This window comes from Balaenoptera musculus, chromosome 18, assembly GCF_009873245.2.
Source record: "Balaenoptera musculus isolate JJ_BM4_2016_0621 chromosome 18, mBalMus1.pri.v3, whole genome shotgun sequence".
Taxonomy (NCBI): domain Eukaryota; kingdom Metazoa; phylum Chordata; class Mammalia; order Artiodactyla; family Balaenopteridae; genus Balaenoptera; species Balaenoptera musculus.
Window position 1 is genome coordinate 364,446 of NC_045802.1, and position 27,860 is coordinate 392,305.

General features: G+C 42.0%; 1 protein-coding gene across 1 annotated transcript; it reads left to right on the top strand.

Moving 5' to 3' along the window:
• Positions 1–459: 459 nt before the first annotated feature.
• On the top strand, positions 460–26,610 carry PARP4 (poly(ADP-ribose) polymerase family member 4). Its single transcript, XM_036832034.1, has 11 exons — positions 460–471; positions 996–1,188; positions 1,484–1,492; positions 7,853–7,919; positions 9,263–9,338; positions 10,116–10,238; positions 13,007–13,156; positions 13,651–13,788; positions 14,622–14,711; positions 18,119–18,280; positions 26,543–26,610. Exons 1-9 carry the CDS (start codon positions 460–462, stop codon positions 14,706–14,708), a joined length of 855 nt encoding a protein of 284 aa, XP_036687929.1. The 3' UTR covers positions 14,709–14,711; positions 18,119–18,280; positions 26,543–26,610.
• Positions 26,611–27,860: the final 1,250 nt, after the last annotated feature.

A 27,860-nucleotide genomic window follows, 5' to 3' on the forward strand; every position in this document is an offset into this window, starting at 1 on the left:
AGTAGTTGTGGCACACGGGCTCAGTAGTTGTGGCTCGCGGGCTCTAGAGCGCAGGCTCAGTAGTTGTTGTGCATGGGCTTAGTTGCTCCGCGGCACGTGGGATCTGCCCGGACCAGGAACTGCCCGGACCAGTTCTGGAGCTGCTCTCTGCGCAGGCAACACACACAAGCACACAGCTCTGTTTCAGCCACAGATGCAGCACAGCAGACAAGGTCTGCACTTGCTTTTCCACTTCACGATTTATCTGAGAGATCATTCCTCACCATCATGTATCGAACTGCTTCCTTTGTTATAGTAGCTGGTGTGTACATTTCAGATGTTTATGTACATTGGAAAATAATGTCCAAAAAGATTGCACTCACAGTATGTGAGAGTTTCTAAAAATGAGAGACCATGTTGTCATTCTCTACCCAGAAAATGAACTGAGAACAGGCATGAATTATTCATCCATCCACAGAAATGGTGAGTCAGGTAAGTGAGGAAAGCTGTGTAAGGGAAGAATATACAATTCTGCCTAAAATATAGGTAAACTGGGACATTCTGTTTCTGATATTCATAGGCAAACTATTAAATACCAGAGAAGCACCCAGCACCCAGTTGGAGTTGAATGTGCTTCACAGAACAAATCAGGCTTCCTGTAGGCAAACCCCAGGGCTATGGTCCAGGATGGGGCAGGCTGGGCCAGCCCCGCCAATGACCCACAGAGGGGAGAGCAGCATACAGGGGCAGGCCCTGCATTTGCAGGCCTGGGTCTAACGACTTTGGACTTCAATGTTTACTTCTTACGGTGAGGTGGTTAGATGGTAAATCAATTATCGTTATCCATATCCGTACTCTGTTGATTTTTTTAAACTTTTATGTAACTAGAAATTGTCATTCATAAGAGTTTTAGAAATCTGAAAAAAAATTATTACAAATGGGGTGAGAAACAGGTAGAAATAATTTATTTAAATTTTGTTTTTAACTAATGCATAATGAATTGATTTTTTTCTTAGTGTACACATGTAATCTTAGACAATGCTGATGTTCTGAGCCAGTATCAACTGAAGTCTATCCAAAAGAACCATATTTATATTGCAAACCCAGATTTTATATGGGAATCTATCAAAGAAAGGAGACTGGTGGACATAAAGAATTACGATCCCTGTAAGTCACTGGACGTCACACCAACTCCTGATCAAAAGGCAGGCAGGGCTTCCCTGGTGGCGCAGTGGTTGAGAATCTGCCTGCCAATGCAGGGGACACGGGTTTGAGCCCTGGTCTGGGAGGATCCCACATGCCACGGAGCAACTGGGCCCATGAGCCACAACTACTGAGCCTGCGCGTCTGGAGCCTGTGCTCTGCAACAAGAGAGGCTGCGATAGAGGCCCGCGCACCGCGATGAAGAGTGGCCCCACTTGCCACAACTAGAGAAAGCCCTCGCACAGAAACGAAGACCCAACACAGCCATAAATAAATAAATAAATAAATTTTTTAAAAAAAGGCAGCTCTGGTAAGTATTTCATATCAAGTGCTTAATGTATTAGAGGTTCTATAGTAAATATTTTGGTTTGTCAATGATATTATAGACAAAGGATTGTCCAGAAATACTATGAAAATAAGTAGTCTTATTGTTTCAGAAAATGGACAGCAAACTAGTGAGGGACAAAAGACTACTTTAGCAATAGAAGTAGATTTCTCAATATTCAGTCTGGTGTGGTCAGATTCAAAATGACTACAAAAACACTCATAATCTCAGAAAACCTGAAGTGTAATTGTTTTTTACTCTATGCAAAATTTTATTGCAGTCATACAAAGGTTACATTAGGTCAAATACAACAAATACTATGATGCAATTTTACATTTATTAAACTACAGTTCAAAGCTTAAATTTACACATTCTATATACACTAAACATATCTACTGAAGTCACACTGTTCTTCCACTGACATTTGATATATCTGAGAGAAAGACATTAACTTTACAGACTTTTTAGCATGAACCCTTAATATAAAACTGTGTACTAGGGCTTCCCTGGTGGCACAGTGGTTGAGAATCTGCCTGCCAATGCAGGGGACACGGGTTCCAGCCCTGGTCTGGGAGGATCCCACATGCCGCGGAGCAACTAGGCCCGTGAGCCACAACTACTGAGCCTGCGCATCTGGAGCCTGTGCTCCGCAACAAGAGAGGCCGCGATAGTGAGAGGCCTGCGCACCGCGATGAAGAGTGGCCCCCGCTCTCCACAACTGGAGAAAGCCCTCGCACAGTAACGAAGACCCAACACAGCTAAAAATAAATAAATAAATAAATAAATAAATAAATAAATAAATAAATATATTTAAAAAAAAAACTGTGTACCACTTGTATGTAAATGGTTTAATGGGGAACCCAGTTAATGGGCTTCCATTGCCACTCAGTCATCCATTTTGTTGCATATTTTATTTTAAATGCTTAAGGGGTAGGGCAAACTGGTAAGTTTAAATCTGGATACATTACCTAAATCTCCCAATTACCCCCAGTGAATTATAGATGAAAGCTGATATCATCTGGTTCCAAATACCTATTACTAATAGTCTTTGTTTCCAAGAGAATTAACAGAATAAGATTGTTCACATTTTTTCCACACTGGAACGTAGACCAGACAAGCTTCCCCTGCAACTTCAGATCTAAAGAAGTGTTAACACCTGTTTAAGCTTCAGTGGAGAAGCTGTCTTGTAGCCTCGGCCGAGTGAACGAAGGCACAAAGAAGAAGCTTTCATCATTGTGTCTGATGTGATTCCAGCATCCTGCATCTCATGCCAATCACTGAATAACATCATGTAATAAATGGCTGGCCTGTGAATAATAATTAAAAGCAGATGGTTCATGGAAAGAATTTGCTCCCGTGTTATCAGAGAAAAGCCAATCTCCCACATACAAGAAGAAGAGAGTTTTCCACAATTTGATCAACCTCATCACAGGATGGACCGCAAGGGCTGCTTGTAAACATCTTCCTTGTATTTCTTGTGAATGGGATGGTATTTAAGTCCTTAGACAGTTTACTTGTAACATAACCATAAACAACATCATTCATATAGTACATGAAGGCTGGTTCATCACTTCTGGTTTTTCTATTCCAGAGAAAAATGTATCATTTTCAACAACTTTCCTTGCAATGATGTTAACAGCAAATGTAAATGCAGAAAACACACAGTATCTTCCAGGTCCTGAAGTTATCTTAACGCCAGATCCTTCAGGAAAGTGGACATCAAGCAAAGGGCTGGCAACATGATTAACCTCTTCCAGCTGAAGTTTGTTCCTGTGACGTCCCCACCAACGTCTAACATGTTCATCGTGGAGCCAAGTTCTCCAGCCATGTCACACACACCGAGCATCTGATAGACCATGGGCGTATACCTGAGATTCTTTGCAGACCCTTGAAACATGAAATTTAACCCCAATTTTTTTTAATAATATATTATCTCATTTATTTTTATTTATTTATTTTATTATTATTATTTTTTTATTTGGCTGTGCGGGGTCTTAGTTGCGGCCTGCGGGATCTTCAGTTGCAGCATGCAAACTCTTAGTTGTGGCATGTGGGATCTAGTTCCCTGACCAGGGATTGAACCCGGGCCCCCTGCATTGGGAGCACAGAGTCTTAGCCACTGGACCACCAGGGAAGTCCCCTTAACCCCAGTGATTTAGACATCAAGTTCCTTAGCACATTCCAAAAACATGCCTACTGATCTTCAGGGTAGTGCCACACTTCATGTTACAGTGTTCACCTCCAGTGTTACCTTCTGCTGTCATAGGTAGTAAGGCCCTAAGGGAAGGGGAAGAAGATGGTCCAGCTGCTCTACATCAGCAGCAGCACACGTGGAGCCTACAGAGTGCAGAGGTGTGTGGATGTTGCCAGCACCCCCAGATCCAGGACAGATGAACCAAGTGAACCTAATGAAATAACAGTCTTGGCATTTGCGTGATGGTGTGCAGTTTTCTTCAATTCAGCTTCATCGTCACATGTCATGATATTCACTCCAACTTTTGCTGCATACTTTATCTGGGATGCTTACTTGCAAGTACTTGTGTAAATTATGTTTTCTGAAGATACACCCGATTCTTGCACTGCAGCCATGTCAGTTTTACTGGAACAAAGCAAGTCCAGATCCAAGAGCTGCCAAGATCTCGAGTACAGCTGGAGTGGAGTGGCACTTTACCACGTAGGATGGCTTTATCTGAGCCACTTTGTTCTGCCACTGACTGCGTTTCTTCACAGTCTTTCCAAGATCTCCCACAAAAAAAATGCATTTTCTCCTGTCAAGGTACGTTCATAAACAGTCATCAGTAACATTTGCAAGGTGTGTTCCTTCATCCGACAGGCCAGCTGAGCAGTTCGCATTGCACATCTCAGCCATGTTGCAGAAAGCTGAGAGTCATAACCCAGGCAGAACAAGAGACAGGCCACTAAGCCTTCTGTCTGGGTCCTTAGAATATGCAGCCCAACAGACAAGCTAGGAGATGACCCCACTCTCAGCTGGGTTCCCAACGTGGCTCGCCATTGATGTCGGACTGCTCTCTGCACAGCACTTCTCCTTGGCCTCCGGGTGGTTGTGTGCTTGGTCAGAAAGCTCACCTTGAGATAATAGCCCAATGCATCTTCTCTTTTTTTGGTGGAATTTTTAAAGAGGGGTGTGGTTGCCTTGAGCAGAAACACCCAGGGCGGCTGGGGGGCGCCCAGGCCTGTGGAAAGAGACAGCGTGGGTCACGCATGCACCACACTAGCTGTGCTCTCCAGTAGAAACCTGTCTCCTTTATAAACCCAAATTTTAGTTTGGAATCTGGCCCAAACGAAAGCCTTTGGACATAGAGAAAGGCACACCTCGTCAAAAGTCAAGCAGTTTTTGCAAATCAAAACCACAACAAGGTATCACCTCACACCAGTCAGAATGGCCATCATCGAAAAGTCTATAAATAACAAATGCTGGAGAGGGTGTGGAGAAAAGGGAACCCTCCTACACTGTTGGTGGGAATGTAAATTGACACGGCCACTATGGAGAACAGTAAGGAGGTTCCTTAAAAAACTAAAAATAGAGTTGACATATGATCCATCAATGGATTTCACTGCTTGATCTTTATCAGAAGAAAATATAAGCATTAATTGGAAAACGTACATGCACCCAGGTGTTCATAGCAGCACTATTTACAATAGCCAAGACATGGAAGCAACCAAAGTGTCCATCAACAGACAAATGGATAAAGAAGATGTGGTGCATGTATACAATGGAATACTACTGGGCCATAAAAAATAATAAAATTCTGCCAATTGCAGCAACGTGGATGGGCCTGGAGGGTATTATACTCAGTGAAATAATTCAGACAGAGAAAGGCAAATACTGTATGTTTCCACTTATATGTGGAATGTAAAAAGTAAAACAAACAGAATGAAGATAACAAAACAGAAATAGACTCACAGATACAGAGAATCAACTAGTGGTTACCAATGTGGAAAGGGAAGGGGGCAGGGGCAGGATAAGGGTAGGGGATTAAGAGGAGCAAACTACTATGTATAAAGTAAATAAGCAACAAGACGTATCATACAGCACAGGGAATATAGCCATTATTTTGTAATAACTTTAAATGGAGTATAATGTGTAATAATATTGAATCACTATGTCATACACCTGAAATGAATATAATATTGTAGATCAACTATACTTCAATTTAAAAAGTCAGGCAAGGGACTTCCCTGGTGGTCCAGTGGTTAAGACTCTGCCTTCCAGTGCAAGGGGTGTGGGTTTGATCCCTGGTTGGGGAACTAAGATCCCACATGCCTCGCCACCAAAAAACCAAAACATAATACAGAAGCAATATTGTAACACATTCAATAAAGACTTTAAAAAAATACACTTAAAATAAATAAATAAATAAATAAAATAGAAAGTCAGGCAGGGGACTTCCCTGTTGGTCTAGTGGTTAAGATTCCGCAATCTCAGTGCAGGGGGACGGGGTTCGATCCCTGGTCAGGGAGCTACATCCCACATGCATGCCACAACTAAGAGCCTGCATGCCGCAACTAAAAGATTCCACATGCCATAACTAAAGACCCCGCACACCGCGATGAAGATCCCGCGTGCTGCAACTAAGACCCATCGCAGCTAAATAAATAAATAAAAAGGCAGGCAGTTCTTCTTTTGTTAAACTTTTGGGTTTATTTATTTATTTATTTATTTATTTATTTTTAATTATTAGCACCTTTAATTATTTATTTATTTATTTATTTATTTATGGCTGTGTTGGGTCTTCGTTTCTGTGCGAGGGCTTTCTCTAGTTGTGGCAAGCGGGGGCCACTCTTCATCGCGGTGCGCGGGCCTCTCACTATCGCGGCCTCTCTTGTTGCGGAGCACAGGCTCCAGACGCGCAGGCTCAGTAGTTGTGGCTCACGGGCCCAGTTGCTCCGCGGCATGTGGGATCTTCCCAGACCAGGGCTCGAACCCGTGTCCCCTGCATTGGCAGGCGGATTCTCAACCACTGCGCCACCAGGGAAGCCCAGTTCTATTTTTTTAAATTAAGGTATTGTTGATTTACAATGTTGTGTTAGTTTCTGGTATACAGCAAAGTGATTCCGTTATACATATATGTTCTTTTTCAGATTCTTTTCTATTATAGGTTATTACAAGATATTGAATATAGTTCCCTGTGCTGTACAGTAGGTCCTTGCAGGCAGTTCTGATAAATATTAATTTATAAGGACATGATGTATGTTAGATATCATATTGTATGATATCAAGTGAATTATTTATAAGAGCTTTAGAATCTAAATGTTGTGGTGTGATGCAGCCTCTTTAGACAAACGATTACCCAGAACTGCTGTTATATCAGTCTTTCTTACTGTCTCAGACATTGGTAGCTAAAACAAAATAGGCAGGATAGTAAAGTCCTTTTATATTGAAAATATTTTTCAACATCCAGTAATACAGTCAGATTCAGAATTACTACAAATACACTGATGACTTTTGAAATCTCTATAGAACCGGAAAGACATTCTTGCATCAGAAGTTATTCCCATATCATAATAGATAGTGTTACGATTCCTCTATAAGAAAAATAGGACGCAAAAATTGTCTGGCCTCACATAGAAGCCTTGGATCCCTCTAAACTAGAGCCTCCGCAGTTCCTTCGCTGGTGACACGATGGTGCTCAGAGCTCATTCTGACCCACAGTAACACTTTTCATGACTATGCGTACCGTAATCTCCAGAATAGAAAAATGCCATTTGAAACTGTATACCTATCAATCAGTTCTCCTCACGTGCCTAATAAATAGAATTACAATGATTTTTTTCACTGTCTTTTAATCTACCTTCCTCTTTTCCCACTTGTCCTTGGATTACTAATAACTAGAGCTAATTTAAGCACACCTGAAAAAACAGACTAGCATGGCAGATATGACCATATTCAAGAAGCTTAATAGGGCTTCCCTGGTGGCGCAGTGGTTGAGAATCTGCCTGCCAATGCAGGGGACACGGGTTCGAGCCCTGGTCTGGGAAGATCCCACATGCCGCGGAGCAACTAGGCCCGTGAGCCACAATTACTGAGCCTGCGCGTCTGGAGCCTGTGCTCCGCAACAAGAGAGGTCGCGATAGTGAGAGGCCCGCGCACTGCGATGAAGAGTGGCCCGCACTTGCCACAACTAGAGAAAGCCCTTGCACAGAAACGAAGACCCAACACAGCCATAAATAAATAAATAAAACTTAAAAAAAAATAAAAGAAAATTATTGTTAAAAAAAAAAAAAAAAAAAAAAAAAAAGAAGCTTAATAATTCCAACATTTATTGTTAACTAATTTTAATAAATCTTTGAGTAGTAAACGTGTTTTGTTTGTTTTAATTGTAGAAGTGAAAACTGATGATCCATCCCTGGACAATTCCACAGAGAAGGAAAATACTGTTGAACTCACTAAGTAATCGACTTCTGATCCTTAAGACTCGCCGTAGTTGGCAAAATGTTTTGTAAACCTCAAGCACAGTATTAAAAGGCTATTAGTACTTCAGTATTTTTTGTAGTATTTTAATTTATCTTATCTCTTTTTTTTTTAAACAGAGTCACAGATTTATTTATTTATTTATTTATTTATTTATTTATTTATTTATTTATTTATTTTTGGCTGTGTTGGGTCTTCGCTGCTGCACGCGGGCTTTCTCTAGTTGCAGCGAGCGGGGGCTACTCTTCGTTGTGGTGCGCGGGCTTCTCATTGCGGTGGCTTCTCTTGCTGCAGAGCACGGGCTCTAGGCACGCGGGCTTCAGTATTTGTGGCACATGGGCTCAGTAGTTGTGGCTCGCGGGCTCTAGAGTGCAGGCTCAGTAGTTGTGGTGCACGGGCTTAGTTGCTCCCCGGCATGGGGGATCTTCCCGGACCAGGGCTCGAACCCGTTTCCCCTGCATCGGCAGGTGGATTCTCGACCACTGTGCCACCAGGGAAGTCCCTCTAACTCTTTATTAAGTTTTTATTTATTTAAGACTTACTCCAACTGCTATAGTGATAACTATTTTTATCTTGTCAGTGTTATATGAGATTAGATGTAATTGTTAGATTGATTTTAATAAAGAAAAACCACTGGAGATGAGATTTGAGCAGTCTGCTCACTCTGTTACCTTCCTGAACAGCCTTCAGAGTAAAGACAGTTCATTACTCTCTACCTGATATTTTAAAAAAATGGAAGTAACACAACCTTCCCCAAATGGAGTATATGAGTCTGAAGTTCTACATGGCTTCTTAAAGCATACGTACCCCAAACTGCAATATCAATTAGACATCACATTTGATCTTACTTTATTTGTTAATCTTCGTGTTAAAGGAGAGAGCAAATATCAAAATTAAAAGTACAAATTATAAGTCTGACACCTTTAATTAAAAAATTAATTAGTTAGTTAATTAGTTTATTTATTTTAAAGCAGAGCTGACTGTAGTCCAGAGAGGTGGGGGTCTGTCTGGAGTGACCGGCTTCTAAGGGCCGGAGCCCAGACTGAACACAGGTCTCCTGCCTCTGTCAGGGGCCTCTGCTTCTGCTTCACATCACCTCCGCCGCCACTGCAGCCTCACTATAGAATCAGAGCTCTAGAATTATGTGAAGGAGGAATCCAGATCATTCCACAAGACCTTTTAACCATCTTTAGAATATCTAAGGGGGCATTAGGGACTTATAATGTATTTGGTATAGAATTAGGAGATCTACAAGAAAAATTTTATGAAAATTCTGTATAAAAGTTCATTTTAATGTTAAAATTTTATTATACAAATTTCAGGTTTTATACAGAGAATGTTGGAATTCCTCATTTTCCTCAAGATTTTGAAGTTGCAAAATATAACACCTTGGAAAAAGTAAGAGTCTGATTTCTATTTGGGGGAACAGAACTGTTTGAAAGTTCTGTTCTAATTATTTTTCCTGTTTGATAATTTTTTTGTTGTTTGAAAAATTGTGCATATCCTGAATAAATATTCCTTAGTGTATGAGTTGATTTTTAATAGTCAAGAAAATTTTTACATTTAAAATTTAATGTTTAATTTTTAGCTTTTATTGTAAAAGAAATGCATGCTTATAATAAAAGTGTAAACAGTATAAAATCTTAATATGACATTAAAAAATAAAGGTACTCCTCCCTGTTATTAACAGTTTCTTGTATTTTAAGAGTAGACACCAAGTCTACTTTGGCACCAAGTATTTATACTATGTTGAATTTCCATTATTTTTCCTTAAAAAGAAAAACAAAAAACTTTTCCTCGGACATCATACAAATGCAAAATAACACCAGCATTCAAAATGATGTTCCATTTGTATCTTCTAGGTATTTTAATAAAATGTTACTTGAAAATAACATTTCCTCTGTGATTAAGAAAATATGAAAAGTGGTACAGTTTAAACATATACAGGTGTATCTATAGCAAAAATACTGGAAGGAAATATAACAAAATATTAATAGTGATCATGTATCTGTAGTAGGACTTCAGATGATTTTTATTTTTTCTATTTACTTTCTATATTTTCTAAATTATATCTGCAAATGAACATGTATCAGTTTTATAATCAACATTTTAAAATGGCGTGTATGGTTTGTTATTTAATGAATGCAGCTTAAGAAAGAACAACCTGTTTTCCAGGTAGGGACAGAGGGAGGTAAGGAGACAGCCATGGTGGAGCTGAGGTGCCCCCAGAGCCCCGAGGACCCCGGGGACCACAGCTTTCTGATATCCGCACACTTCCTCCTGGCCGACGGCATCGAGGTACAGTCTTCATGTTGACTTCTATGTGTTTACCCACCTTGCTCATAGCTAATTTCATTAACACTGGTCAGTTGAACCAGCCAATCTGTTAACTTTCTTCTTTTTAGCTGGTAAACAGTTTTGAAAAGTGGAGATGTGCTCTTTGGGATGTGGAAGTGAGGAGGGCAGGGTGGGAGCAGCATGAATTCTCGGCAAAGGAAAACATTCCCTGGGGTGCACGTTCCTGCTCCTGTTCTGAGTCACTTCTGGAAACTTTCCTAATGTCCACACCTCACAGAGATCCCTTCACACACTTCATTAAGCACCTGCTGTGTACCAAGCAGCCAACTAGAGGCCAGGCCCAAAGATGAAAAGACTTCATACCCCGCCCCTCGGAAGCTGCCACCTGGGAGGGACAACACATCATGATCCCACCCCCCCATGACTCAACTGATCCTGAAATGTACGCGAAGTGCCCTGGGCTCAGGGACAGCAAGGAGGGCTGCATAGAGGCCACGACCTTCGCTAGGTCTGTGTCAGGTCAAGGGCATGGTTCCAACCTAAAACAATAATGGAACAAAAACAAACCCAGCGCCAATACCTAAAGTTCCAGTAAAATCTGCAGCCCATGTCAGAGTGTCTTCTGTCCAGACCCTCAGACTTACGGGGGGCGCAGGGCTCAGCAGCGTCCGCACAGCAGTTCCCTCAGGCTCTGGGCGCTCCTCACTTTGCCCCGCTCGAGGTGTCAGCTCTGGTTTGAGGAAGGAGATTCCCATCTCTCCAGGGGCCCAGACCTCCCGTGATGCAGCCCAGGGAAGGGCGGTTATGCAGGGCCCCGGGCCCAGGGCGCAGGCTCGCCACCCGCTGTCTGCATTCACTCACTGACCTCCAGTGCCGGGACAGGTCATTAAGGAGAGGTCTCTGATACCCAAGAAATTTTGCCTGATGTTACATCTGGCATCCACCCTTATCCAGATTCCATGGAAACATATAAAAAGTTAACCCAAGGTCAAATGTGTCCAAGAAGAAGAAAGGCTTTTGTTAACCTTTTACCTAAAAATGTATACCATATTTTGTGGAGAATTTAGTTGTGTGGGTAAAAAGTAAGTAAAAATGAAGTTGAAAACCATGATAGGATGTGTTGGAGTTTTTTCTTCATTGGAACGGAAGCCGTCCCTTCTGGCCTCCCTCACTCACCTCGTGCTCGACCGTGACTCTGTTCCCTCGAAGGGAGTAACCCTCCCTGACCAGACGGACAGAGCTTTTCTGTACAAGAGGCTCTGTGAGCTGGCCCTTCTCCTTTGTTAAACCATTTTGGTGGAAATCTTCCAAAATTGTGCTAAATTTTACCTTCCTGAATGAAGTGACTTGGACGTGGTGTGTGCCCTGCAGCCAGCGCAGGAGGGTTATGCTGGGCAAGTCCTCCACGTTCTCCAAGGTTGAGGCGGGGGCAGGATTTCGGGAAGACAAACACCCCATCAGGACGGCTGGGATGACGGAGACATTTGCCTATGCAGGGGCCCCTCCCGGCCTGCCTTTACCTTTGTCTGCATGACGTGCCAGCATCCCTGCCTTTCTCCTTGCCAAGGGGGATACTTTCGTTTAGACCGTGTCTTGTCTCTAACAATGCCTCATTTCCTTTTTTTTTTTTTTTTTTTTTTTAATTGCTTTATAAAAGACACTATCCAGAAAACAGAGCTACATGCCTTAGCTTTGGAGGAAATATTTGCAGAATATGTGTCTGGTATAAAATGTGTTTTTAGAATATATAAATAACTCCTACAAATCAGTAAAGAGAAAAACAACCAGATAAAATTATAGACAAAAGATCTGAACACATAATTTGCAAAAGAAGGTATATGAATGAAAAATAAACACATGAAAAGATGCTCAACATTATTAGTAATTAGGAAAATGTAAATCCAAACCACGATAAGATACCATTACACTCCTATCAGAATGGCTAAAATAAGAAAACAAAAAAATCCTGATAATAGCAAGTTTTGGCAAAGATGCAGAGCATTTGGAACTCACATACACTGCTAAGGAGAATGCAAAATAGTTTAGACGCTGGTAAACAGCTTGGTACTTTTTAATGAAGTTAAATATACACTTACCAAATGACTCAACTATCCTAGTCCTAGTTATTTACCCAAGATAAATGAAAACATATTTTTTTTACAAATGTTTTATTATATTTGAATGTTTATTGCAACTTTTTTCATGGTAACCCAAACCCCAAAACAACTCAAATGTCTATCAACCGGTTAATGGACAAACAAATTTTGGTATATCCATATCATGGAATATTATTCAGCAGTAACAATAAAACTACTGACACACATGACAACACAGATGGATCTCAGAAGCATTATGCTGAGAATGACTCATTTCTGAGGTATGTCTCTCCTTCCCCTTGCCTGATTTTCTGTTCCCAGAAGGCCAGACTTCAGGCAAATTAGAATAGTGTCTAAAGCAAGAGTCTGGACCTGAATGAGCTGAATGAATGTTCGAGAGGCTCTTCCATGAGTCCAGTGTGTATTTTCCACCTGTTGTGCCTCTCAGGCTTTTCCCCACAACTTTCAGGTTTGAGACTGTTTTGTGAAGAATTGAAGATGTAAGTAATCTTTGAAAAAACTAGTTTCTAAACTCCTTTACGGCAGGGAACTAATGCCTTACTTGTATTCCTGTTCCCCATGGTACGTAGTAGGTGTTCCTTAAAGACTGATGTGCTAACAGGCTACCATATCCTCAGATCCTAACGCTTTGCTATGGACTGTAATTCACAGACCAGGAGGCAGTTCTCTGTAAAGAAAACCTCTACAGATGCGAATGAATACTATGAAAATTACATTGAAGAGCTGAAGAAACAAGGATTTCCACTAAGAGAACATCTGGCACCGGAAGCAACCCAGCTAGCATGTGAAAAACTGCAAGCAGTAAGGCTGATGTCTACATATTATTTCGTATTATTGATTAAATATATTTAATAGAAATGTTTTCTACATGACAAATCAAAAGCTGGCAGGAGATGAGAGCAGGAGTTGAGAGAAGGAAAGGTGAGCCCACAGAGAGGCCTGGAAGCGGCATGGGGAGGGAGTTCCAGGATGAGCCACTAACTTCCCCGCTTTCAAAAGATTTCCTCGTAACCCAGGCCAGGGGTGAGGGTCCTCAACCCTTAATGCCACTTAGCCTTCAATGCTGCTGACAGGCCTAAAGCTAACGGGGCGAAGAAAAAGGCAGGAGGGAAAACAACATGGGGGTAACGAGAAGGGGGGAGAGGGGGAGACCGGCAGAGAGGGCCCCGGGGTTAAGGCACCCTCTCCCGGGCCGTCACCTCCTGGCTCTCCTCACACCTCTGCTCATCTCAATGTTACATAAACCCACTCATGAACTCTTTTGGTTGGTGTTTCTTGTTATTCTGTGGTTGCAGCTCCTTTCAGAGGAGGCCGTAAATTCAAGCGTTCTGAGCCCAGAGGTGAGTGGTTTGGTGGAGATGCTCTGGGTGGAAGCTCTCGGCCGCCCGGGGCACACAGTGCTCAGACCGGTGCACAGGACGAGCCTTAATGACGTAAGTCCAGTGTCCTTGAGGCCGACTCTGATGGGGCCGACCTGCTTTTCCTGACTCTTCTTCCTTCTCACCTGGAGAAAGGGACACTGAGGCCACTGCAGGGAAATGAGCTTCCAAGGGAATAGAGCCCCTGTCTGTGGAGTGTCAACCTCAGGAGCTCCTAGGCCAGCAGGTTTGCGTCAGGCCTGGGACACGGGCGCTCCTGGTCCTCAGGGAGAGGCTCAGGCCCTGATCTGCTTCAGAGTGACCATCTTGTGTCTTCGACCATCTTAGGGAGAGGCAGGCACACCTGCAGCCCTCAGAAAGCTCTTCTTAATTGTGTACAGTTGAAGGAGCAGGTGAAGAAGGTATTCTCAGTGGTACAGCTTGGACAGCTGCACCGTCACATTAAAATAATACAGACCATCTCCTCCTTGGAGTTAAACGGATTCATTTCATGGAGAAAAAGGTTTTCTGGGGTGAAGTCCAAAAGCACTTGTGTAATTCGAAGTGTTCTGGTGGGTTTCATTCCTAGTCTGACCTGGCATCTTTCTAAATTTCTTGAGTGAAAAGCGGGTCTCCCGCGTGAGGATTCCTTTCTCTGTGGACGCAGACGTAGGTACAGACATACTGATATTCAGGACTCTGGTTCTTTCCTCTAGTTAAGCCGATCCCAGTTTTGGAAATGAGATGCATCTTCAACAATATGGCATTTGTTTTATGACGGTGTCCAGTAGAAAACTAGTAGTTGTGATGTACCTAACAACCGTTTTAGGTATTTTTATACATGCTACTTTACTTTTTCTAGATTATCAAGATTGTTTTAATAATCATATGTCATCTTCTATTTAAAGGTGAGCAAGGCAGAGGGAATTCTCCTCCTAGTAAAGGAAGCGCTGAGAAATGGAGAAACAGGAACAAGTGCAGACGATGATGGCTGAGTTCTACAGGTTAATACCTCACAGAGCCGCCCCGGCCGAGAAGGTCAGCCTGAGGCTGCTGGCTAAGAAAGGGGACCTCTGCCTGGTCAGCCTCTGCGCCGTGGAATTCAGTTTACAATTTGTTGGGGGCAGGGAAGAGGGGTCTTTTCACATCTGATGACTAAGGTAACATTGAATCATGAAAGTTGCCTCTAGAGTTTGCTCAAAAACAAACCGTGAGCCGTTTTGGAATGAGTTGGGTCCTTACGGAAGTTATCTGAACCACGCTCCCGAACGAGCCTGTGTTGGAAGAGTGGCGCAGAGGCAAGTGTTTAGAATTGCTGTGCTGTGAGATGATTTTCCAGGTCAGGAGATGAGTTAGGGTTCTTTCCAGGAAGAAACAGAAAGCTGCTCCTGACTTGAACAACGAGGAGGCTTTATCACCCTGCAGGACGAGAAGTCCCGCTGTGGGGCGGCCGCTGGTCCAGTTCACTCAGAGGCAGCATTGGCCTCAGGGCCCGGCTTGCTCCCATCGCCGTGCTTCCTGCAGGGACAGCTCCCACCCCCAACAGCCACTCCCCTTACCATCAGCTCACAGCATCCCAGCTGAAGCGTTCCTCTCGTGTCTCTAAGAGGAAGCCCCCGGCAGATTCTTACTTCTTTTCTTTTTTTAATTAAAGTATAGTTCATTTACAATATTGCGTTAGATTCAGGTGTACAGCAAAGTGACTTGGTTTTAAATGTATATTATATATATATATATATATATATATATATATACACACACATACACTTTTTCAGATTCTTTTCTGTTATAGGTTATTATAAGATATTGAATATAGTTCCCTGTGCTCTACAGTAAATCCTCGTTGTTTATTTCGTTTATATATAGTGGTGTGTATCTGTTAATCCCAAACTCCTAATTTATCCCTCCCCCCTCCCCTTTGGTACCATAAGTTTGTTTTCTATGCTTGTGAGTCTGTTTCTGTTTTGTCAATAAGTTCATTTGTATTATTTTTTAGATTCCACATATAAGTGATATTATATGGTATTTGTCTTTCTCTGTCTTACTTCACTTACTATGATAATCTCTAGGTCCCTCCATGTTGCTGCAAATGCCATTATTTCATGCTTTTTTATGGCTGAGTAGTATTCCACTGTGTATACGTACCACATCTTCTGTATCCAGCCCTCTGTCTACAGACACTTAGGTTGCTTCCGTGGTTTGGCTATTGTAAGGCTCCATCTCTTTGGCCGGAAGTGAGTCATGTGTGCATTCTTAAGCCAGTCACTGCTGAGGAGGATAGAATTACTGCTCGGAAATGGGCCATCTCCCTCCAGCTGAGGGGCGGAAGGAGAAGCTCAGTTCAGAGACGCCGCAGGAAGGCAGACATGGTGCCCACCTCGCCTGGGATGAGGCCATTCTCCCTCTCTGGCTCTGGGTTGCCGCATCTGAGCATGAAGGCTTTGGGACAAAATCAGAGATCCATGACCTCTAGACTTCAGAGGAGTTTGTAGATGTTAAATTTTGCATGTTTGGGGGAAATTATAGCTTCCCACAGATTCCCAGAGGAGTCTGTAATCCAAAATAAGTGCAGAACCAACAAATGAGATGAACCAGTGAATGCGATGATGAAGGACGCTTCCAAATTTAAAATTCCATGATTTTCCTAACACCCTACATAACCTCAGTTGCTGGTTTTCCTACTGAGAGGGTATGTGTGGTGCCCATCTGAATACTTTTTTTTTTTTCATCTGAATACTTTTAACTTAGATTTTATATTTTCAATGGGTAATACATCTTCAAGATTCAAAAGTCAATATTATATTTAAAAGGTATCCTCAGAGCAACCTCTGTCCTTCCCTGTCCCCGCCACCCTATTCCAGCTCCTCCACCCCAATACGTAACCATTTCTGTTAGTTTCTTGTTTGTCTTTGCACCATTTCTTTATGCAAATAAATATGAATATGAACATATATGCTTAGTCCTCCCCGCTTCTTTTTTACGTAAAAAGTCGTATACTCTCTTTGCTGTTCTGCACCTTTTTTCCTCACCTAACATACCCTGAACGTAGAGATTTCCCACGGTGGGATGTGCCACCTTGGTGGGCATCCCCTCCTGCCAGACATGGCGATTGTTTCTGGATTTTGCTACTACGAACAATGGCACAGGGAATAAATACTCTGTATATTTGGCGTTTCATACTTGTACAGGGGTATCTGTGAGATGTGGTCCCAGAAGTAGAAGTACAGGCTGAAAGAATAAATGCCTATGTAATTGGGATAGATTTTGTCTGCTTCCCTAAGGGTTGTTCTGTGCTGCCCTCTCACCATCAGTGAATGAGGGTTTCTGTTTCCTATCGCCTTACCAACAGTGTCTTTGTCAAACTTTTAGACTTCACCAAGTGTACAGATGAGAAACGGCATGTCGGTGTAGTGAGTCTGAGCGCCTTTCCAGATATTTCAGGGATGTTTGTGTTTTTTCTTCCGTGAACTGTCTATTCGTGTCCTTTGCCTCTTTTCCTCTTGGATCTTGATATTTTTATTCATGATTTTTAGGACCTCTGTAAGTTAAGGAGCTTAGTCTGTGAGATGAATTGCAAATATTTTCTGCAGTTTATCTGGGTTTTTTTCTTTGCTTATGGTGAGTTTGTTGGTGTTGGTGGTGGTGGTTGGCTTGTTCTGTTTTACCGTAAAGAAATTGTTTACTTTTATATGGAAAAGACTGTACCAATCTTTTATTTTATGCCTGGTGGATTTGAATTATAGTTCAAAGGCCTTCGCCACACTAGTGGCCGCAGAATGGCTGACGTTCCCCTTCTGTGTCTCTTTAGTCTCAAAGATGCTGAAAACAACAAATCCTCATAAAAAATGTAACTCAGATTATCCGGAAGCCGTGTTCCCTCGTCCAAGCTCCGTGACCTGTGGAACACTTGGGTTCCCTCCCAGGGAAAGGCATGCGTCTTATTCATCTTTGTATCCTTCAAACCTAACACAATGCACACAGAACAGGCTTAATGAATTTTTGTTAAGGAGTTTGGACTTGAAGTCTGATGATCTGAGTTCCTGTTTAGTCACTATCCCCTCCTTGTTGTGGAAACTTCTCACAGGCTCGTTTTCCTCACTGTACACAGTGAGGATAATGAGATCTAATAAGGCAAATGGAGTAGTGTGGATTAAAGGAATAACGTACCTGAGAACACTCGATAAACAATCATGTCTATACTAACGTACACTATTATTATTATTGTACATTGTGCTGTCACTGAGGCAACTGTGTCAACTTTAATACACCACTCATAGGCCAGGCAGGTATTGATGAAAAGCTTTAGGGGAAAAAAAAGCTTATTTATCCAATCTTTTTGAGAAAGTACAATATGATATAAATATTTTAATATGTGGTAATTCTAACGTGTATGAATCATTTCTACCTACAGCTAATAAGAGACATGGTTAACCTCTGTGAAACTAATTTGTCCAAACCCAACCCACCATCTCTTGCCAAATACCGAGCTCTGAGATGCAAAATTGAGCATGTTGAACCGAACACTGAAGAATTTTTCAGAGTTAGAGGTGTTGCAGAATAATCACAGGTAAGCATAAAGGAAATAGGTGAGGATCTGCTCTTATGTGATACTGTTTCAGATGCTGTTAGAGCTGATCTCCACACACCTAGATATTTAACCCTCACTATCAAAGTAATTACGGTGTGATGACAAATGCTTACTTCTGGGTCTGTAGTGGGGCTTGGAGCTGTACTCTGTACTTAAACACTCCCCACGATTTCAGTCCGTTGCAGGCTTACCTAATCTTGCTCAGAATTAAACTTTAAAAATTTAGATGGGAGAGTATTGGAGTTTGTTCTCAAATACAGTGTTTGAGTTCTGAAGGGTATTGTACAGGAAAATCCACTCAAATTAAGATTTTTAAATGCAGAACACGTGTGCGGCCACTTCTAAACTGGCCACTGCGTGGCATGAAAACAGGTGAAACCCTGGAAAACATGCCAGGAGATACGGCGCCCCTAACCGTGGGTCTCGTCCATCTCCTCACGGGCCATCCGTGCCCCTCTTTCTTGCGCTGATATACCTTCTGCACGTCAACCGGGGGCAGCAGCAGTACAGCAAACACAGGTGACGCAGCTGCTCAGACAGGCCCTCGCTGGGTCAGGACCCCTGTGGAATCTCCGTGGCTAAGAGTCTGGACAGCTTCAAGGTTCAGAAACTGGCTTCCACTGGTCTGCTCATTCGGGCCACTGTCACAGCCCTCTGCCCCGTCTTCCTCATCCTGGGTCTCACCGTAACGGGCCAGCTTCCCCTCCCTCAGCCGCCATACTCCTAAGCACCAGCAGTGAACTGCTGCCCTCGGCCCAGCTTGCAGGGCCCAATTGCGAAACGTTTAGGAATTTTGTGAACTGATTGTTAAACCGTTAGTAAGTTGATATCAGCTATGGTGGGAGGATCAGCAAATGCTACAGATCAGGGCTGTGTGTGGGTTTTGCTGTTGTCTTGAGAGCTGGTTTTCCAGCACCCACCAGAGCTATACCCAGCCACACCTCCCTTACGGACTAATTCGGACCTTTCTGAAATTATGCTCTGCATTGCTTGGTCAGTCGTCCCCAAATGCCATTCCCGATATTTCTTCACATCCCCTAAAATGGCTTTTTTTAATGGAAAATTATAAGTGTTGATGAGTATGCAGAGAAATTGGAACCCTCATACATCGCTTGTAGAAATGTAAGATGGTGCAGCTGCTGCTTGGCAATTCCTCAACAAATCAAACACAGAATGACCACATGCCCAGCAGTTCCACTCCTAGGTATAGACCCAGAAGAACTGAACACAAGTACTCAGGTACTTGTACCTGAATGTTCTTGGCAGCACCACTCACAATAACCAAAAGGTGGAAATAATCCAAAGGTCCATCAGTGGATGAACGGATTAACAAAAGATGGCATATCCATGTAATGGAGTGGTATTCACCCATAAAAAGAAGTGAAGTACGGATAGACACTACAACATGGGTGAACCTCGAAAACCTCCTGCTAAGTGAAAGAAGCCAGACACAAAAGACCACACATTGCATGACTCCATTTATATGAAGTACCTAGAATAGATAAATCAACTCCCTGGAGACCGAAAGCAGATTGCCTGCTGCCAGGGGAGGGAGGAATGGAGCCCGACTGCTGAAGGGTGTGGGGCGTTCGTTGGGGTGATGAAACGTTTTGGAACTGGATAGAAGTGGTGGCTGCATAGCATTTTGAAGGCACCAGATACCACTGAGCTGTATACTGCAAAGCAGTGAATTTTATGTTATGTGACTTTCACCACAATTTAAAAAATCCGTTCCCACAGATTTTCTTCCAGATTTTCTTTCTGTATATAATCAAATTAGTTTGATTTCTTTTGATTTGAATTGTTATTGAAGTATAGTTGATTTACTATGTTGTGTTAGTTTCAGGTGTACAGCAACGTGATTCAGTTATAGAATCTTTTTCAGACTCTTTCCATGACAGGTTATTACAAGACACTGAATATGGTTCCCTGTGCTGTACAGCAGGTCCTTGTAGTATATAGTAGTGGGTATCTGTTAATCCCAAATTCCTGATTTGTCCCTCCCTACCCCTTTCCGCTTTGGTAATCATAAGTTTGTTTTTTACTACGTCTGTGAGTCTATTTCTATTTGTAAATAAGTTCATTTGTATTATTTTTGAAGATTCCCTATGTAAGTAATATCATATGGTATTTGTCTTTCTCTGTCTGACTTCACTTAGTATGATAATCTCTAAGTCCATCCATGTTGCTGCAAATGGCATTATTTCATTCTTTTTTATGGCTGAGTAATATTCCATTGTACATATACCACATCTTCTTTATCTGTTCTTCCATGGATGGACATTTAGGTAGCGTCCATGTCTTGGCTACTGTAAATAGTGCTGCAATGAACATTGGGGTGCATGTATCTTTTTGACTTAGAGTTTTCTCTGGATATATGCCCAGTAATGGGATTGCTGGATCATATGGTAGCTCTATTGTTAATTTTTTAAGGAACCTCCATACTGTTCTCCATAGTGGCTGCAGCAATTTACATTCCCACCAACGGTGCAGGAGGGTTCCCTTTTCTCCACACCCTCTCCAGCATTTATTATTTGTAGACTTTTTTTTTTTTTTTTTTTGCTGCGTTGGGTCTTCGTTGCTACGTGCAGTCTTTCTCTAGTTGCAGCAAGTGGGGGCTGCTCTTCGTTGCGGTGCGTGGGCTTCTCATTGCGGTGGCTTCTCTTGTTGCGGAGCATGGGCTCTAGGTGTGTGGCTTTCAGTAGTTGTGGCTCACGGGCTTAGTTGCACCATGGCATTTGGGATCTTCCCGGACCAGGGCTCGAAACCTTGTCCCCTGCATTGGCAGGGGAATTCTTAACCACTGTGCCACCAAGGAAGTCCCAGTAGACTTTTTAGTGATGTCATTCTGACTGGTGTGAGGTGATAACCTCATTGTGGTTTTGATTTGCATTTCCCTGATGATTACCAATGCTGAGCATCTTTTCATGTGCTTGTTGGCCATCTGTATGTCTTCTTTGGAGAAATGTCTATTTAGGTCTTCTGCCTACTTTTTGATTGGGTTGTTTGTTTTCTTGATGTTGACCTGTATGAGCTCTTTGTATATATTGGAAGTTAATATCTTGTCGGTCACATCATTTGCAAATATTTTCTCCCAGTCTGCAGGTTGTCTTTTTGTTTTGTTTATGGTTTCGTTTGCTGTGCAAAAGCTTTTAAGTTTACTTAGGTCCCATTTGTTTATTTTTGCTTCTATTTGCATTACTCTAGGAGACAGATCCAGAAAATTTTTGCTACAATTTATGTCAAAGAGTGTTCTGCCTTTGTTTTGCTCTAGGAGTTTTATAGTATCCGGTCTTACAGTTAGGTTTTTAATCCATTTTTTTTCTTTAATTTTTTTTTTTCCTTTGGCTGTGCCACGTGGCATGAGGGATCTTAGTTCCCCGACCAGGGATTGAACCCATGCCCCCTGCAGTGGAAGTGTGGAGTCCTAACCACTGGACCTCCAGGGAATTCCCTCTTTAATCCATTTTGAGTTTATTTTTTGTATATGGTGTTAGAGAATGTTCTAATCTCATTCTTTTACATGTAGCTGTCAAATTTTCCCAACACCGGTTATTGAAGAGACTGTCTTTTCTCCATGGTATATTCTTTTTTTTTTCAATAGATCTTTATTGGAGTATAAGTGCTTCACAATACTGTGTTAGTTTCTGTCGTGCACCGAAGTGAATCAGCCATATGCATACATATGTCCCCATATCCCCTCCCTCTTGAGCCTGCCTCCCACCCTCCCTATCCCACCCCTCTAGGTCATCACAAAGCACCGAGCTGATCTCCCTGTGCTATGCGGCTGCTTCCCACCAGCCAACTATTTTACATTCGGTAGTGTATATATGTCGATGCTACTCTCACTTCGCCCCAGCTTCACCCTCCCCCCCATGTCATCAAGTCCATTCTCTATGTCTGCGTCTTTATTCCTGCCCTGCAACTAGGTTCATCAGTTCCTTTTTTTTTTTTTTTTTTTTAGATTCCATATATATGCATTAGCATACAGTGTTTGTTTTTCTCTTTCTGACTTACTTCACTCTGTATGACAGACTCTAGGTCCATCCACCTCACTACAAATAACTCAATTTCATTTCTTTTTATGGCTGAGTAATATTCCATTGTATATATGTGCCACATCTTCTTCATTTATTCATCTGTTGATAGACATCTAGGTTGGTTCCATGTCCTGGTTATTGTAAATAGTGCTGCAATGAACACTGTGGTGCATGTCTCGTTTTGAATTATGGTTTTCTCAGGGTATATGCTCAGTAGTGGGATTGCTGGGTCATATGGTAGTTCTATTTTTAGTTTTCTAAGGAACCTCCATACTGTTTTCCATAGTGATTGTATCAATTTACATTCCCACCAACAGTGTAGGAGGGTTCCCTTTTCACCACACCCTTTCCAGCATTTATTGTTTCTAGATTTTTTGATAATGGCCATTCTGACTGGCATGAGGTGATATCTCATTGTAGTTTTGATTTGCATTTCTCTAATAATTAGTGATGTTGAGCATCTTCTCATGTGCCTCTTGGCCCTCTGTATGTCTTCCGTGGTGAAATGTCTATTTAGGTCTTCTGCCCAATTTTTAACTGGATTGTTTGTTTTTTTAATATTGAGCTCCATGAGCTGTTTGTATTTTTTGGAGATTAATCCTTTGTCTGTTGTTTCATTTGCAAATATTTTCTCCCATTCTGAGGGTTGTCTTTTTGTCTTGTTTATGGTTTCCTTTGCTGTGCAAAAGCTTTTAAGTTTAATTAAGTCCCATTTGTTTAGTTTTGTTTCTATTTCTGTTACTCTAGGAGGTGGGTCAAAAAAGATCTTGCTGTGGTTTACATCAAAGAGTGTTTTTCCTGTGTTTTCCTCTAAGAGTTTTATAGTGTCTGGTCTTACATGTAAGTCTTAAATCCATTTGGAGTTTATTTTTGTGTATGGTGTTAGGGAGTGTTCTAATTTCATTCTTTTACATGTAGCTGTCCAGTTTTCCCAGCACCACTTATTGAAGAGGCTGTCTTTTCTCCATTGTATATTCTTGCCTCCTTTATCAAAGATAAGGTGACCATATGTGCGTGGGTTTATCTCTGGGCTTTTTATCCTGTTTCATTGATCTATATTTCTGTTTTTGTGCCAATACCACACTGTCTTGATTACTGTAGCTTTGTGGTATAGTTTGAAGTCTGGGAGCCTGATTCCTCCAATTCCGTTTTTCTTTCTCAAGATTGCTTTGGCTATTTGGGGTCTTTTGTGTTTCCATATGAATTGTAAAATTTTTTGTTCTAATTCTGTGAAGAATGCCATTGGTAGTTTGATAGGGATTGCATTGAATCTATAGATTGCTTTGGGTGGTATAGTCATTTTCACAATGTTGTTTCTTCCAATCCAAGAACATGGTATATTTCTCCATCTGTTTATGTCTTCTTTGATTTCTTTCATCAGTGTTTTATAGTTTTCCGAGTACAAGTCTTTTGTCTCCTCAGGCAGAGTTATTCCTAGGTATTTTATTCTTTTTGTTGCAATGGTAAATGGGATTGTTTCCTTAATTTCTCTCTCTGATTTTTCATTGTTGATGTATAGGAATGCCAGAGATTTCTGTGCATTAATTTTGTATCCTGCAACCTTACCAAATTCATTGATTAGTTCTAGTAGTTTTTTGGTGGCATCTTTAGGATTTTCTATGCATAGTATCATGTCATCCACAAACAGTGACAGTTTTACTTCTTCTTTTCCAATTTATATTCCTTTTGTTTCTTTTTCTTCTCTGATTGCTGTGGCTTGGACTTCCAAAACTATGTTGAATAAGAGTGTTGAGAGTGGACATCCTTGTTCTTGTTCCTGATCTTAGGGGAAATGCTTTCAGTTTTTTACCATTGAGTATGATGCTTGCTGTGGGTTTGTCATATATGGCCTTTACCATGGTATATTCTTGCCTCCTTTGTCATAGATTAATTGACCAAAGTGTGTGGGTTTATTTCTGGGCTCTGTGTCCTGTTCTATTGATTTATGTGTCTGTTTCTGTGCCAGTGCCATACTGTCTTGATTACTGTAGCTTTCTAGTATAGTCTGAAGTCAGGGAGCCTGATCCCTCCAGCTCCGTTCTTCTTTCTCAAGATTGTTTTAGCTGATTTGGCTTTGAGCCTCCCCTAGGTATCTGAGGAGTCTAGTAATAGTGACAGTAGAATCAGGAGAGGAGTCACCAGCTTTTTACAGGGAGTCAAAGGGAAGGAGCAGCTGCATCTTCAAGCCCTGGGGAGGGAGCAGCAACCATCTAATGTAACTACAGCAAGCCCTTGGCGATCTCAAACCACCCCACCTCCAAGTATTAAAGAATTCATACATCAAAAGTGGGCCTCTCCCTAGGGAGAGATTCCGCTGCTGTGAAAAAGTAGATTCTCTCCATTTCATTTCACGAATAATGACATTTTCATATTAATTTTTTTCTAGTTATAAAATTCACGTTCTTTTCTAAAAGTTTAGAAAGTATGTGAAAGCATGAAGAAAATTAAAGATCGCCCAAAATCTCCCCACCCAGCGATAACGCAGAGATAATATAACCACTGTTAGCATTTTGGTATAGAACGTTTCCCCAGTTGGATCACTGTTGCTTGTCTGCACCCAGAGGGTGCTGGGAAGCCAGCTGTCTGAAATAAAAGTTGTGGTTAGTAACATTTGCTGATTTGCTCAGCAGGCTCCGGTAACCAGCCAGCCCCCACAGCCCGGTCCCTCGGCAGCCCCCCAGTCTGTCCCCACACTCCCCATCTTAGTCACCCCGAGCCATCGTCGATCCTCTCTCCCTCGTCCCCGCATCCCCGTGCTGTCAGCTCTGCCTCCAAAAGCCGTTTACTCCTGGCTTCTTGCCTTGAGCGGAGACCACGCCCCTGCAGCAGCAGCCTTCCTGATGTTCTTTGCATCCTGCCCATCCAGTCAACTTTCCCCAAACAACCAGTTAGATCTTAGCACACGTATTTGGCCACGTCCAATAAATGTCACCTCCAAAGAGAGGCCTTTCTTGGCCACCCTCTCTCTGAACCTGGCTGGCTTGCTGAGTAGCACAGAAAATCAGGTGTTTGTCACCTTCTTGACTTCTGTCTCTCTCATCAGAATGTAAGCTCCACGAGGTGGAGCCCATGTTATCTTATTGCCAGTGCTGGTAGAGTACTAGGCACTGGGTGTACTTGTTAAATGAATGCATGAGTGTTGAATGAATGAACTTATTCAATTAGTATGTTCTATATATTATATATTCGATAAAATATGGGATCATATTTTGCTTAATGTCTTATAACCTACTTTTTTTAAATTAATTAATTTATTTATTTATTTTTTGGCTGTGTTGGGTCTTTGTTGCTGCACGTGGGCTTTCTCCAGTTGCGGCGAGCGGGGGCTACTCTTCGTTGCGGTGCACGGGCTTCTCACTGCGGTGGCTTCTCTTTGTTGTGGAACACAGGCTCTAGGCACGCAGGCTGCAGTAGTTGTGGCACGTGGGCTCAGTAGTTGTGGCTTGCGGGCTCTAGAGCGCAGGCTCGGTAGTTGTGGCGCACAGGCTTAGTTGTTCCACGGCATGTGGGATCTTCCTGGACCAGGGCTCGAACCTGTGTCCCCTGCATTGGCAGGCAGATTCTTAACCACTGCGCCACCAGGGAAGTCCTTATAACCTACTTTTAACACTTATTTTTTGCTATAAGTTTTGCTTTATACCCTTATTTATTTTAAATTTTTAAAAAATAAATTTATTTATTTATTTACTTTTGGCTGTGTTGGGTCTTTGTTGCTGCACGCGGGCTTTCTTTAGTTGCGGTGAGCGGGGGCTACTCTTCGTTGCGGTGCACGGGCTTCTCATTGCGGTAGCTTCTCCTGTTGTGGAGGGTGGGCTCTAGGCGCACAGGCTTCAGTAGTTGTGGCACATGGGCTCAGTAGTTGTGGCTTGCGGGCTCTAGAGCTCAGGCTCAGTAGTTGTGGAGCATGGACTTAGTTGCTCTGTGGCATGTGGGATGTTCCTGGGCCAGGGCTCAAATCCTTGTCCCCTGCATTGGCAAGCAGATTCTTAACCACTGCGCCACCAGGGAAGCCCCCCTTAATTATTTTTAAGAGTGTGATTTTTTAATGGCTGCATAGTATTTCCAAGAAATGTTGCATTGTGATTCATTGAATCAGTTCTCTAATAATAGACATTTGGGTTGTTTTGGGTTTTCTGCTAATAACAATTTTTTATTTTGCTTTCAATTATGTAATCTGAAGATTTTCTTCTAATTCTTACAGTAAAAGTCCAGTGGACATCTTGCAGATATTTAGAGTTGGCAGACTGAGTGAAACCACGGAGTTTTTGAGCCACCTTGGCAATGTGACGCCCTCGCTGCACAGGTGCCCTGTACAGAGCTTTGTAGGAATCCTGTCCTGGTAAGAGCACGCCATCTTTAGTTTCCAAATTTTTCAGCCTCACAAATGTGAAGTGTTTTACTTTTTTTTTCTATAGTACATGGATCTGTTACATTAAAATCAGCCAGCTTATTGAATTCCAGAGAAAATTGAACACTTTAAATTATAATTAAGTATGTGATTTAAGTCATAGATTAATTATTATACATATTTTAAAGTGTAGTGCATGGATATGAATTGCTTCTCGAAGACAGTATCATGCGAATAGGGGACTCTATTTCCTGACTCTTCTGTGTGTATCTAGTCTAGGGATAGTCCAGAAATTAGAGTGCCCAGATACCATGAATTATCTATTCAAAACATAGCTCTAATTTTCTGTTTGCTTTGAATAACACTTAATAGTGTGGCTGAAACTGAAGTTACAAGGAGCAGGGGGAAAACATGATTAAATCTGTATCCTTAGTTAAATACCTAAGCAGAAACGTAAAAAGAGACTTCCCTGGTGGCACCGTGGTTAAGAATCCGCCTTCCAATGCAGAGGACGCAGGTTCGATCCTTGGTCGGGGAACTAAGATCCCACATGCCTCGGAGCAACTGAGCCCGCCGGCCACAGCTACTGAGCCCATGCTCCACAAGGAAAGATCCCACGTGTGGCAACTAAGACACAACGCAGCCAAAAAAAAAAAAAAGAAAGAAAGAAGGAAAAAAAAGAAACATATAACATCCATCTGGAAGGACTTCCCTGCTGGCGCAGTGGTTAAGAATGGTACACACACACACGCACACACACACACACACGCACGTAATTTGGTTATGTTTTTTCAAAAGGCAAGATAATGGGAAAACTAATAAAACTAATAAAATATTATCTCTAGGGGGAGGGGGAGGAGACAAGGATGGAAGTTAAGTTTCTCCTAATGTACCTTGTTTTATGGTTTTGACTTTGAAACTATGTAAATATTTTACATAATAAAGATCAGATATCAGAGAATTGAGATTGAATATGTTAAATTATGCAGCGGGAAAGTAGTCAGCAATGTCTGGAATATGAGGACATAAATGGCAAGAGAAAAAAGAGGGGAGAGGTGAAACCTATAACTTAAAGGATGTTTGAAACGAGGCAATATGTAGCCTTTGTTTGGATCCTGATTTGAACAAAACCCATTGTATTAAAAACAAAACAAAACAACAATTACAGAAA

Coding starts and splice junctions, on each gene's coding strand:
- PARP4 (XM_036832034.1), top strand. Junction 10,239..13,006: donor TCCTGGCCGACGGCATCGAG/GTACAGTCTTCA, acceptor TGTAATTCACAG/ACCAGGAGGCAGTTCTCTGT. Junction 13,157..13,650: donor CATGTGAAAAACTGCAAGCA/GTAAGGCTGATG, acceptor CTGTGGTTGCAG/CTCCTTTCAGAGGAGGCCGT.